Source organism: Phocoena phocoena, chromosome 3, assembly GCF_963924675.1.
Source record: "Phocoena phocoena chromosome 3, mPhoPho1.1, whole genome shotgun sequence".
Taxonomy (NCBI): domain Eukaryota; kingdom Metazoa; phylum Chordata; class Mammalia; order Artiodactyla; family Phocoenidae; genus Phocoena; species Phocoena phocoena.
Window position 1 is genome coordinate 55980287 of NC_089221.1, and position 13552 is coordinate 55993838.

Here is a 13552-nt window from a genome sequence, read left to right on the forward strand (position 1 = left end):
TTTTTCCAACAGCATTTGCTCACCTCGTGTCTCTGTGTCACATTTTGATAATTCTAGCAATATTTCAAACCCTCTACCAGCAAAAGAGTATGACTGGATGACGGCTCAGGTGATGGTTAGCATTTTTTAGCAATGAAGTATTTTTTAATTAAAGTATGTACATTGTTTTTTTAGACATAATGCTATTGCACACTTAGGAGACTATAGTCTAGTGTGAGCATAACTTTTTTTTTTTGGCCACGCCGAATGGCATGCAGGATCTTAGTTCCCTGACCAGGGATTGAACCTGTGCCCCCCTGCAGTGGGAGCGCAGTCTTAACCACTGGACCACCAGGGAAGTCCCAAGCATAACTTTTATATGCACTGGGAAACCACAAAATTTGTGTGACTTGCTTTATTGTGATACTCACTTTATTGCAGTGGTCTGGAACTTGAACACACAATATCCCTGAGGTATGCCTATAGTTGTAATTATATTTTCGTTTCAGTTGAAAATAAATCCTGGCTTTACCTCTAACCATCTGCACAAGTTATTTCACTTAATATGCCATTATTTTCCACAGCTATAAATATGGAGGATTGAGTTATTTAGAGGTCAAAAACAGGTGGCTCACAAGTTGAATACAACCTACACACAGATTTTTTTAAATGAATTGCCAATCTTTAAAAACTAGTATAATAGTTAAAACTCAGATAAGGATTTCTGGCTTCAGAATTTCTGCAATCTCCTGAAAAAAAAAATTGGAAGTAAGGCAACACTGGTCCATATTTTACATGGCAGCAGTCTGCTCAAGCCAAGTATAATCTGCCCCTTGGTGATGGGAGTGGTCAGTACCACCTCCCCCAGCTGTTCCACTGCACTGATTTCTATTAACTGCCTGACTCCTATAGCATCTGAATTTGTGACCCCCGGACTAGGTCATCTCTAAGATGTCTTCCAGTTTTAAATTCATATGGCTACATATGAACCTATCATTCATTACCTAAGAAAATTTTCAGTGGATTTCTTGGAGAATTTCATTACTTTTAAGCAATTTATGTCCCTTATTGACTTGCTTTGCGCTTTATAGCATGTATATTAATTTTGCATTTGTTACATATAAATGACCTAAGACTGTGAGCACCTGAAAGGCAGAGATCATACTTCTCTTATCATCTCTGTAACATAGTGCCTTCTCTTAACTGAAGAAAATACCTTCTTTCATTGAGAAACAATATCCTCACATAATTTGTGATATGTGTATGCTCATAAACAGAAGTCCTTTGATTTTTAAGTTTGTTTTTCTTCTACCTTAAGTCTTGTTCTTATTGCTGTTATATCAAGTGTGAAATAGTTGTGTAGATAAAACGCTTTGTTAGATAATGCTAGGACAGTTATAAAGGACTAATCAAGCTGCCCAGCGTGGCCAAAAATAAAAAAAGGGACTGATCAGATAAACTCTTAGAGTATATTTGTAGCATATAAACCCACATACTTTGTGATATAATAAACTTAGTCTAGGGACAAATATCCATATTTAAATTTTTATTTTTCATTTCACCATGTTTTTCCTTCTCTGCAGTATCGGGAAAATTGCCTGGCAGCAAAAGCACTTTTTTCTGACTTCTGCTTACCAGCTTTATGCCTCCAAACTCAGCTGTTGCCATACCTTGCTTTGCTAACCATTCCAATGAGAAATCAAGGTAATAATATGGGTTTTCCTTACCCCCAAGAAGTAGTGTTTTATAACATTATGTTTTTGTGGATCAACTTATTCCTATGTACCAGTGACAGTAAGTTTTTTTCCCCTTTATTTTTTTTTTTTTTTTTTGCGGTACGCGGGCTTCTCACCGCTGTGGCCTCTCCCGCTGCGGAGCACAGGCTCTGGACGCGCAGGCCCAGCGGCCGTGTCTCACGGGCCCAGCCGCTCCGCGGCACGTGGGATCCTCCCAGACCGGGGCACGAACCCATGTCCCCTGCATCGGCAGGCGGACTCCCAACGACTGCGCCACCAGGGAAGCCCCCCCTTTATTTTTTGAATCAGAATTAATACATGCTTTTTGATTAAAAAAGAAAGAAATTAAATAATAAAGAAGTACCTAAAGTAAAAATTGAAAGTCCCCTATAACCACGCATAATTCCTTTTGGCAGATTGGTGTAAATTCTTCTAGACTTTTTCCTGTGCGTATACAAATGTTAGATGTAAACTTTAATTTTTTTTGTCACTTATCATGCATAGTGCTCCATATTTTATAATTAGGGCAAAAGAGCTCTAGAGGCTGGGAAGTCCAAAATCAAGGTGCCAGCAGATCCAGTGTCTGGTGAGGGCCTGCTTCCTAGTTTGCAGATGGCCATCTCATTGTATTCTCACATGGTAAAGAGCAGAGTAAAAGAGAGCTCTCTCTGGGTTCTCTTATATAAAGGCACTAATCCCATTCATGAGGGCTCTACCCTCATGACCTAAGTACCTCCCAAGGCTCCATCTCCTAATAACATCACTTCAGGGGTTAGGATTTCAAAATATGAATTTGGGGTGACAGAAGCATTTAGTCTATAACAGCAGCAATGCGAAAGTATATTCAAATCTAACTCAGATTTTTTCAAAATTTATAATTTTATTCAACCTTATTGAAAGGTATTTTGGTTGATTTCAATATTACAAGTAGTATCTATTAATAGTATATTTACATTGTCTTTCCAAGTTTTGAAATTATAAATAATGCTAAAAATGCTAAAAAAAATTAGTATGTCTTTGGCAATACACACTTGCCCAGTTTCTGTCTACTGAGGATTGCCTTTTTTTGAACTTTACCAATTTTTCCATCAGTTGTTTCTCTTTTTTAATGTGTGTCTTAAGGGCCACATTTCATTAACAGTCCTAGGTCACACATCTGTGCTGATCTTCAAGGTAGAACAGAGAATTTGTGTAATATTGAAAATATTACTAATCTACATAACACATCAAACTTCTCAAGTGTTTTTTAAACTTTCAATTTTTTTTTTTTTTAATTATTTTTGGCTGTGTTGGGTCTTCGTTGCTGCACGTGGGCTTTCTCTAGTTGCGGCGAGTGGAGGCTACTCTTCGTTGCTGTGGGCAGGCTTCTCATTGTGGTGGCTTCTCGTTGCGGAGCACATGCTCTAGGTGCGCGGGCTTCAGTAGTTGTGGCATGCTGGCTCAGTAGTTGTGGCTCATGGGCTTAGTTGCTCTGCGGCATGTGGGATCTTCCCAGACCAGGGCTCAAACCCATGTCCCCTGCACTGGCAGGTGGATTCTTAACCACTGCACCACCAGGAAAGTCCAAAACTTCTCAAATTTTAAAGATAGGGTTTGCCTTATGAATTATCAGAAGAGGATTATAGAGTAAATGTCTGCCTTCATACAATGAGAGTCTCATCTTTTAAGAATATTGATACCTAAAGGTTTAAAATATTCTGTATTTACAGGCAGAAGTGAGATGACTTTTGAGCAATGGGAATGATTAATCTGTGAGTCAGAATCCAGAGAGTTCCCTATCCTTGACTATTATTTTTAGATTATACTCGTTTTTATTTATTTATCGTTTTGGCTGTGCTGCATGGCTTGTGGGATCTTAGTTCCCCGACCAGGGATTGAACCCGGGCCCTCAGCAGTGAAAGTACGGAGTCCTAACCACTGGACCACCAGGGAAATCCCAGGTTATACTAGTTTTTAAACTTTATTTTGAAGTAATTTCAAACTTAGAAATTAGAAGAATGGTACAAAGAAGTTCTTGTATATCCTTCACCAAGATTCCTCAGTGTTTCATTTTTTTACCATATTTGCCTTTTATTCTTTTTCTTTATACACACATGTACACAAATATATGTATTTTTTTCTGAACCATGTGTGAGTAAAGTGCAGACATTATGCCCATTATTCTTAAACACTTCAGCATGTACTTCCTGAAAACAAGGACATTCTCCTACATAACCACAGTATATACATCAAAATCAGGAAATTAACATTGATCTATTACTGCTAATTTATAGTTTAATTATTAGACTCCATTTGTAATTTATAGACTCCATTCAAATTTTGCCAATTGTCCTAATAATGCCCTTTGTAAAATAACAACAAAAACTTGTTCTCTCTTGTCTAGAAATCCAATGCAAGATCACATGATACATTTAGTTACTTAGTTGCTATCTCTTTAGTCTTCTTTGATTTAGAATAGTACTGTGGTCTTTCTTTATCCATTACATTTCTGAAGCAGATTGTTATAACATGGACTGCCCCTCAATTTGGGTTTATCTGAGGATTCCTCATGAGTGGATTTAGGATATATATTTTGTGCAGGAATACCACAGAAGTGATGCTGTGTTCTTCTCAGTGCATCACATCAGGGGAATATGATGTCTATTTAAAGCATGCTGGTGAAGTTAACTTTTATTATTTGGTAAGATAACATCTCTCAGGTTCTTCATTGTAAAGTTATTAAGTGTTTTGTGGGGAGACACTTTGAGACTATGTAAATACCCTATTTCTCATTAAAATTTCACCCACTAGTTATAGCATCTTTTGATAATTATTTCCCGAATCCATCATGGTTGGCAAGTGATTTTCTAATGGCATTATTCCTTCTGTATTTGTGTTAATAAATTCTGCTGTAAGGTATTGCTTCACCTTCTTCCCCATTTGTTTGTTTGTTTATATTTGTATGGACTCTGGAGCTTTTTCAGCTGTTGTTTCTATCATTATTTATTTTGGACTTAAATTGTCCAGATTTGGCCAGTACAAGCTGCTTTAAGGTAACTCTGTGCCTTTACTCTTAGTGTACTTTCTTTCTGATACAAAGTGTTCCCGGATTATTTCATACTCTGCCTACATGGACTTAGAAATCTCAATGAGTCCTGGTTCCTTTTAGTGGATATGGACCCATCTCCCACTTTGCTAAATATATTTACTTGTTTACTTAATTCCTATGTCTATAACCTATTTCCTGACAATGCAGGCTGCTCCTTCAGTCCCAGCCCTACTGCCACCAACTTACATTGGCACAGCCATTCACATTCTTTGTCCCACTCCTAGCTGTGTGACAATGAATCAGTTTGATTAGTAAGAGTCTCCTTGGACCAGAATCATCAGCATCACCTGGAAGCTTGAGAAAAATGCAGAATCTCAGGCCTCAACCAAGACCTACTGAATTGATCTGCAAGATCAATTAGCAAGATTCTCCAGGTGATTCTTTTTTTTTTTTTGGCGGTATGCGGGCCGCTCACTGTTGTGGCCTCTCCCGTTGTGGAGCACAGGCTCCAGATGCGCAGGCTCAGCAGCCACGGCTCATGGACCTAGCCGCTCTGTGGCATGTGGGATCTTCCCAGACCGGGCACGAACCCGTGTCCCCCACATCGGTAGGCGGACTCTCAACCACTGTGCCACCAGGGAAGCCCTCCAGGTGATTCTTATGCAGGAGATGTTTGAGGAGTTTGAGAAGTATTGGTTTGGATTACTCACATTGGAATCATCTAGAGAATCATTATATCCACTAGAAAGTTCAGATTCCAGGATCACAACCCTTAAGTTTTCCATATCAAAAAGATGTTTTTTAAAAAATCCTAGTCATATTGTGTAGTGGATTTTTAAAAAGGTAAGGTAGTGTTTGATTTGCAGACTTTAGAAGGTTTATAAAATTTAGTCAAAAATAGGATGTTTTGGCTTTTTTTTTTTTGTCTTGTGGTCTTTTTTTTTTTTAATTTATTTTTGGCTGCATTGGGTCTTTGCTGCTGCACACAGGCTTTCTCTAGTTGTGGTGAGCAGTGGCTACTCTTCCTTGCGGTGTGCAGGCTTCTCATTGCGGTGGCTTCTCTTGTTGTGGAAAACGGGCTCTAGGCGCGCGGGCTTCAGTAGTTGTGGCATGCGGGCTCAGTAGTTGTGGCTCACGGGCTCTAGAGCGCAGGCTCAGTAGTTGTGGCACATGGGCTTGGTTGCTCCGAGGCATGTGGGATCTTCCTTGACCAGGGCTTGAACCTGTGTCCCCTGCCTTGGCAGGTGGACTCTCAACCACTGTGCCACCAGGGAAGCCCTTGGCTTTTCTTTTTATTCATCAATTTTTATCCCATTTCTTTCAGTTTACTATGTCATTTCAGACATTTTCTCTTTATGTTTCTTCTGCTCATTTCTCTCTGTCCTCTTTTCTAGTCCTCCATTAGTGTTTTTTAGAATACTTATAGGTATCTCACGTTTCATTCTGTTTTCTCTTTGATTGCATAATCTCTATCAGTCTGTGTTCCAGGTTACTGATTATTTCTTCTCCCAGTTCAAATCTACTATTGAGCCCCTGCAGTGGACTTTTCATTTTGGTTATTGTACTTTTCAAGTCCAGAATTTCCATTTGGTTCTTTTTTGCAATTTCCTTCTCTTTACTGATATTCCCTATTTGATGAGTCATTGTCATTATAGCTCCCTTTACTTCTTTTTATTTTATTTTATTTTTTAAATGTATTTATTTCATTTATTTATTTTTGACTGTGTTTGGTCTTCGTTGCTGCACACGGGATTTCTCTAGTTGCGGCGAGCAGGGGCTACTCTTTGTTGTGATGCATGGGCTTCTCATTGTGGTGGCTTCTCTTGTTGTGGAGCACAGGCTCTAGGCACATGGACTTCAGTAGTTGTGGCACATGGGCTCAGTAGTTGTGGCTCGCGGGCTCTAGAGCACAGGCTCAGTAGTTGTGGCACACAGGCTTAGTTGCTCCATGGCATGTGGGATCTTCCCAGACCAGGGCTCGAACCTGTGTCCTCTGCATTGGCAGATGGATTCTTAACCACTGTGCCACCAGGGAAGTCCAACACTACCTACTTTCTATCTATGAATTTGACCATCCTAGGTACCCACTTAAGTGCAACCATACAATATTTGTCTTTTTGTGACTGGCTTATTTCATTTAGCATGTCATCAGGGTTTATCCATGTTATAGCATGTGTCAGAACTTCCTTCCTTTTTAAGGCTGGATAATATTACATTGTATATATTTACCACATTTTGTTTATCCATTCATCTGTTTTTGGACACAAGTTTCTTCCACTTTTTTTTTTTTAAACACCATTATTGGAGTATAATTGCTTTACAATGGTGTGTTATTTTCTGCTGTATAACAAAGTGAATCAGCTATACATATATATATATATGCTTCCACGTTTTGACTGTTATGAATAATGTTATAAATATGGATATACAGATGTTTCTTCGAGATCTGGCTTTCAGTTCTTTTGGGTGTATACCCAGAAGTGGAATTGATTATATAGTAATTCTGTTTTCAGTTTTTTGAGGAACTACCTTACCATTTTCCACAGCAGCTACACCATTTTGTATTTCTACAGCTTTCTCCACATCCTTGTCAAACCTTGTTGTTTTATGGGGTGTTTTGATAATAGCCATCCTAAGGGGTGTGAAATAGTATCTCATGGTTTTGGTTTGCATTTTCCTAACAATTTGTGACTTTAAGCATCTTTTCATGTGCTTTTTGGCCATTCTTCTTTGGAGAAATGTCTATTTAAAGCTTTTTAAAAATCTCTTTTAGCTCAGATTTCTTTTATCCAGGATATTGGAAGACTTCCTCTGAAGCGACACTTTGGAAGGTAAGCTGGTCATTTTAATTTTCAAAGAGCTGTTACTGAAATAACCACCAAATACCTTATGTATTTATTCATTATACAGTCAATAAATGTTATCTGTAAAGGCCAAGAAATACATGTTTCACTAGCGATCAGAGACCATATGATTGCATTATAGACCCATCTATTATATATATTACATGTAACAGCTATTTTCACCATCTCAGAATGGAATATTAGGCTAAATAGAATCATTGAATCACAGAGGCAGAGGAATCTTTAAAATCCTTGAGTTCAACAAATTTTGCATAGCTTTCATGCCAAGAGGTGTTCTTAGCCTATATTTGGAGACTGCAATAATCAGGAACTACCTCAAAAGAGCACTGTCTTTTTTATTTCTTTATCACAGAAAATTCAGACAAGTAAAAAAATATAGAGAGAGATAAATCTACATCCATACTGTTCATTCCATTGCAAAATGGCTTCTGGCCTAATATCAGTGATTAACACAGTGCTTGTAGTTCATTTCTACTTGGCTTATTTATAAGGTTAAATTAGGCACTCAGGTATTCTAAAAAAGGTTAAAAAGTGCTTGCTTCCTGGTTGCAAGGATAAAAGTAAATGATAGAAATGGCATCTATTACCCCTTCTACTAGTTCTCCTATTCCTGGTCCCAAATGGAAAACTAGCTTATCTGGGCTTTTTTTCCCTCTGCCTTCATAGATTCAGTAAAGGCCTTTGTAGTGTTAATGGTTTCTTCCTTATAATGACTTAGCTATTGGGAGCCCATCTTTCCTTTTACAGAAATACAGTGATGGATGGATCTTACAGCATCATCCCACTGGGATGTGATCAGGGCTCAAACCTTTTATAAACTTCCCTTTTCTCCTCACTTCCCTCTGAATCAAAGAAGGACCAGCTGTTTTCACTGGCTCCTTTCCCCACAAGATTATGACATCAAAATCAAGGGAAGACCATTGTCTTCTATTGTCTTTTTCCTCCTAAGATGTAATTAAAAGAATGGGAGTCAGTGTTTTATTACTGGTTCAGCTACTTGATCTGAATTGGGAGGCAGGATTTGTCAGTGCTACTTATTACAATGACTAGTACTGTTGTCTTTCATTTATAGTGACCATTTTAACATTATCTTTGATTTATATTGATAATATTGAATATTAATACTTAAACTTAACATTTAATATTGCTATTTAATAGCTGCATAATTTCCTATAATTGAACCTACACCTTGTTTTGTTTTGTTTATTATTTTTGGCTGCGTTGGGTCTTAGTTGTGGCACATAGGATCTTTCGTTACAGTGTGAGGGCTTCTCTCTAATTGTGGCACGTAGGCTTCTCTCTAGTTGTGGAGCACAGGCTTAGTTGCCCCGTGGCATGTGGGATCTTAGTTCCCCGACCAGGGTTCAAACCCGCATCCCCTGTATTGGAAGGCTGATTCTTAACCACTGGACCACAAGGGAAGTCCTCCTACACCTTGGTTTTGTACATTTAGCTTGTTTCCAGCTTTTGTTGTCACAGCCTTCCTTGAAGCTAAATCATCATGCATATCAAATACTATTTATGTAGGATGAATTCCTAGAAATAAAATTGCTGGATCAATGGATATACACCTTTGCTCTATATTGCCAGATTGCTTCCAAGAATATTTTGCCAATCTTATGCCCACTTAACAGTGTTTCAGCATGTTCTTTCCTCCTCGTACCAGCACCGGGTTTTATTATTTTAAAAGGTCTTTACCAGTTTGAAAGATGACAATATTAATTTCCATTTTAAAATTACAAATTAGGTTGAGCAATTTATTTAGTAACCATTCTTCTGTAAGCTATCTGTACATGTTTTATGTCTGTTTTCCTATTCCATTTAATTCTTTCTTTTTATAAGAACTCTTTACTAAAGATATTAATTAACTTGGTTGTGTTATAAGTTGTAATGATTTATTCAGTTTGTCATTTACTTTTTAGTTTTGTTTATATTGTTAAATAAACCGGTCCACCTGGCTAAACAGCACAAGGAAGGTAAATGAGAGACTACAGGAGAGGGCTTCATAATCACCACACTCATGGTGTAATTTAAAGGAATCCCCTCCTTTGATTATTATTAATGCCTGTGTTATGCATCTGGCAGATTGAAAATGGAAGCCCTGACTGACAGGGAGCATGGAATGACAGACCTGGACAGTGGAGATGAAGCCCAGCTTAGTGGAGGGCAACCTGCAGAGGAAGCGCTGGGTGAACGCACTCAGACAGCTGAACCTGAAACCTGGTCTCTTCCTTTGAGTCAGGATAGTGGGAGTGAACTGCCTGCCAGCCAGCCTCAGCCCTTTGCAGCCCAGAAAGACATGGAAGAGGAAGACGTAATAATAGAAGACTATGAGAGTGATGAAACATAGAAAGCAGCCTGCCCATGAGATTGTTACTTGACAGATTCATATTCGTTTTGTTCAGTGGTACTTGAACAGAGATAATAGACTTTTCAGGTGAATTAGTTTGTTAATTCTTCACTCTTGTAGTATTTCAGCACAGAGAACTGATTTCTGTCATGTTGAAGTAAATAGAAGATCAAACCTTCAAATAATCTCTTAATCTTTTTCTCTAGTATTTATTTAGCCATGTGAGTGGTGTTGGGAGAGGTCAGTGTGTATGAAATGTGTTTGAACATTATGCCAAATATCAGAAAATGTGAAGGAATAATTCAGAATACAGAAACTCTGTGGGTTGTAAATAAGAATTATAAAACAGTTTAGGATGCAATTAAGAGTGTAAATAAACTTTGTGCCTTATTCACAATTTCTCTCTGGTCTCTAGCTTCTTCAGATACCATTTTTATATGTTGTACAGTGGAATATTTTAGATACTTTCTGGAAACTATTTACATAATTTATATCAAAATTAAAATGTTGAATTTGTTCTGTTTTGTTTTGTTTCTCCTGTCCTTCAATGATTCTTAACACTCACGGTCTGCCATGTGTCACTGGTCATAGTACGCAAGTCTCCTTCATCCAGTGCCAAACTTTTTCAAAAATAGAAAGGAGGGGGATTGCAACCTTGCGAAGAAAACTTTCCGGAGGGTTTGCTCTCACCTTTAACGACCTTTCCAGAGCTCTCCTAGCTGTTGCCGTGAGGTGCAGTGGGGGTGAGGGCACCGACCCGCCCGGGCCCCAGGCGGCAGTCCGGGCCTGACAAAGCCAGGCGGGGCGAAGTTCAGCTCGGCCCGGCCCCGCCCCCGGCGCCCAATCCCGGTTTCATAGCCGCGGGCGGCGGGCGCGCACTTCCCGGCGGCTGCGCAGGTGAGCTGGGCGCCAGGGGTGGGGCCCACGTGACCGGGGCGTGGGCGGGGAGGGGCCGGCGGACCCCGGGCAGGCGCGCGGCGTCTGGGGTAGCTCTCGGCGTCCCTCGGCCCCTAGAAACGGCGCGCTTGCTGCGCGGCCGGCCACTACCTGCGCCCGAGGCCGGGGGCCGACGCGGTAAGGGGTGCGGGGCCCCGGGGAGAGCGGGGGGCCTGGGAGGCTGGAGGGCCCCTCGGCCGGCCAGGTTTCATTCGGCGGACACAGGTGCCGGGCGAGACGCGCCCACCCCCGGCCGCGAAGCCGCGGTCCTTCCGGGCGCGGGGTTATCCCGAGCTGGGCACGTCCGGCCCGATTTAGTTCCGGCCACTTTGGGGACAATCTCGGGAGAGGAAGAGTGTATTTTCCCTCTGACGTGGAGACGCGCACCTGGGTGGGCAGAGCTGAGTACTGAGCGAGGTTGGTGGGTCGGGGACATAGCGCCGAGCCGCGGCCTGGGGAGGGACCCCGGACAAGGATGCTCTGTATTCCCGGGCACTCGCTCGAGGGTTCAGTTCAGAGCGCAGGGGATTTCCCATCCCCCTGGAAACCCAGAAACGTCTGAAATCGGCCCCTTTCTCGGGGCCAGCAAAACTTTAAAGCCAGCTTAGTGGTGATTCTGTTGGTGTAAAGGTGACCAACTGGATTCCTGTAACACTTCGCTGGGGAGAACCATTTCTCCTCCCACCACTTTGACTTTCGGAGATTTGTGTGCCAACAGAATGGAGTCGGGCCCCGGCGGCTGGAACAAAACAAAGACCCGCTCTGCCTCAGCGTGCTGATTCTAAGTGGACTCTCAGTGACACCCTGAGAGATGCTAGGGGTATCCAGACATTGAAATGTGGTAAAATACAACTGACCATTATTCCCTTCCAAAATCACATAATTTGCTATTCCACAATTCTTCAAATTTGTAATTTTGGCTTTTTATTTAAACACTGATAAGGTGATCTAATTCAAATAAGCCACATTTCACAGGTGAGCATGAATTAAATCCATTATAGTGAAGCATACTTTTGCCAGTGAGTTTAATTAAGCAACCGGTGTCCTTTAAATGCCTGTATATCAAAGGTATTGAAGGATATGTAAAACTTGCTAAAGTTATTTGTTGTGCTTTTGCCTCTACTATTTTTAGGAAAATGTATTTCAAGAATTATAGTAGTACTATGCATTCCTAGAATTTAAATGTTTTTAGACAACAGATAAAGCGATGAAAGACAAAAAAGTAACTTTTAATTGCTATCATTATAGAAATTTTTTTCTGTACTAAATTTTTTTCTCCTGCTTTGCATTGGGCACCATGCTGGGACTCACAGTTAATTCTCTAAAATTGGAGTGGCCCATTAGAAGACCCTAGAATTTAGACCTCTTCTCCATCTCCATCCCCAGGTGATTGTATTTAGTCTGTGGTAGTATATACACTTCTGTGGGTAGACTGCCTACTTGATATCTTTACCTGGACTTCTAACAGGTATCTCAGACTCTTCAGGCTGCTTCTCCCAGGACTAAGCTGGAGGGTTGGAGAAATGTTGCAGATGAAATGATCTGGGATTTGCTTTAAAGTAATCTGTTGACAAAAGGAATACGGTAGAGGGTATAGACGAAACAAGATTGGTCATAAATTGATAATTATTGAAAGTGGTTGATGGGCACATAAGGGCTCATAATACTGTTCTTTCCACTTTTTATTGTGCTTGGAAATTTCTAAAATAAAAAATTTTAATTCCCTGAACATAGAGTTTAAGCTCTTCTTGCTATCTTCGTTGCTACCACCATGGTCCATTGGATTACAGTTGGACAACACAGGTTTGAACTGCAGGGGTCCGCTTATATGCGTTTTTGGTTTTTTTTTTCAATAAATATGTACTGCGGTGCTGTGTGGTCTGCAGTTGGTTGAATCCGTGGATTCGGGACCACAGCTACATATTACCAACTATAAAGTTACACTTGGGTTTTTGACTGCAAAGAGAGTTGGTGCCCCTAATCCCTGTGTTGGTCAAGCGTCAACTGTATTTCAGTGGCCTCCTAGCCAGTCTCCCTCTTTTCACCCTTTTCTCCTGGAACAGAGCACCCAGAGTGATCTGGTTAAAATAAGTCATATCATGTCAGACCTTTACTGAAAATTTTCCAGTGGCTTCTCACTCCCAGTAGAAGCCTAAATCTTTCTAATGATTTTTATTTTATTTTTTAAATTTATTTTATTTATTTGTTTATCTTTGGCTGCATTGGGTCTTCATTGCTGCACGCGGGCTTTCTCTAGTTGTGGCGAGCAGAAGCTACTCTTCATTGCAGTGCGCAGGCTTCTTATTGTGGTGTCTTCCCTTGTTGCGGACCACGGGCTCTAGGTGTGTGGGCTTCAGTAGTTGTGGCACGTAGGCTCAGGAGTTGTGGCTCAAGGGCTCTAGAGTACAGGCTCAGTAGTTGTGGCGCAGGGGCTTAGTTGCTCCGCGCATGTGGTATCATCCCGGACCAGGGCTCAAACCTGTGTCCCCTGCATTGGCAGGTGGATTCTTAACCACTGCACCACCAGGTAAGTCCCTCTAATGATTTTTAAGCCCTAACGTTTCAGATGGCCTCAATTCTACTACTCACTCTCTCACTCACCCTGCTGCTGCCTCCATTCCTTAACAGTTCTCGAACACGCCAGGCACTCCCACTTTAA

The 13552-nt window shown here is 40.7% G+C and overlaps 1 protein-coding gene and 1 non-coding gene across 2 annotated transcripts in view; one reads left to right on the top strand and one right to left on the bottom strand.

Moving 5' to 3' along the window:
* RAD17 (RAD17 checkpoint clamp loader component) overlaps positions 1 to 10472 on the top strand; it is a 32406-nt gene extending 21934 nt beyond the window's left edge. The window contains exons 15-17 of the mRNA XM_065873366.1: positions 1563 to 1683; positions 7517 to 7574; positions 9693 to 10472. Of these exons, the coding sequence (XP_065729438.1) occupies positions 1563 to 1683; positions 7517 to 7574; positions 9693 to 9957 (444 nt within the window). The 3' untranslated portion in view covers positions 9958 to 10472. The remainder of the gene's footprint in view (positions 1 to 1562; positions 1684 to 7516; positions 7575 to 9692) is intronic.
* Positions 3575 to 3647, bottom strand: TRNAE-UUC (transfer RNA glutamic acid (anticodon UUC)). The gene has a single exon. It is a non-coding gene; the product is annotated as a tRNA-Glu (tRNA).
* Positions 10473 to 13552: the final 3080 nt, after the last annotated feature.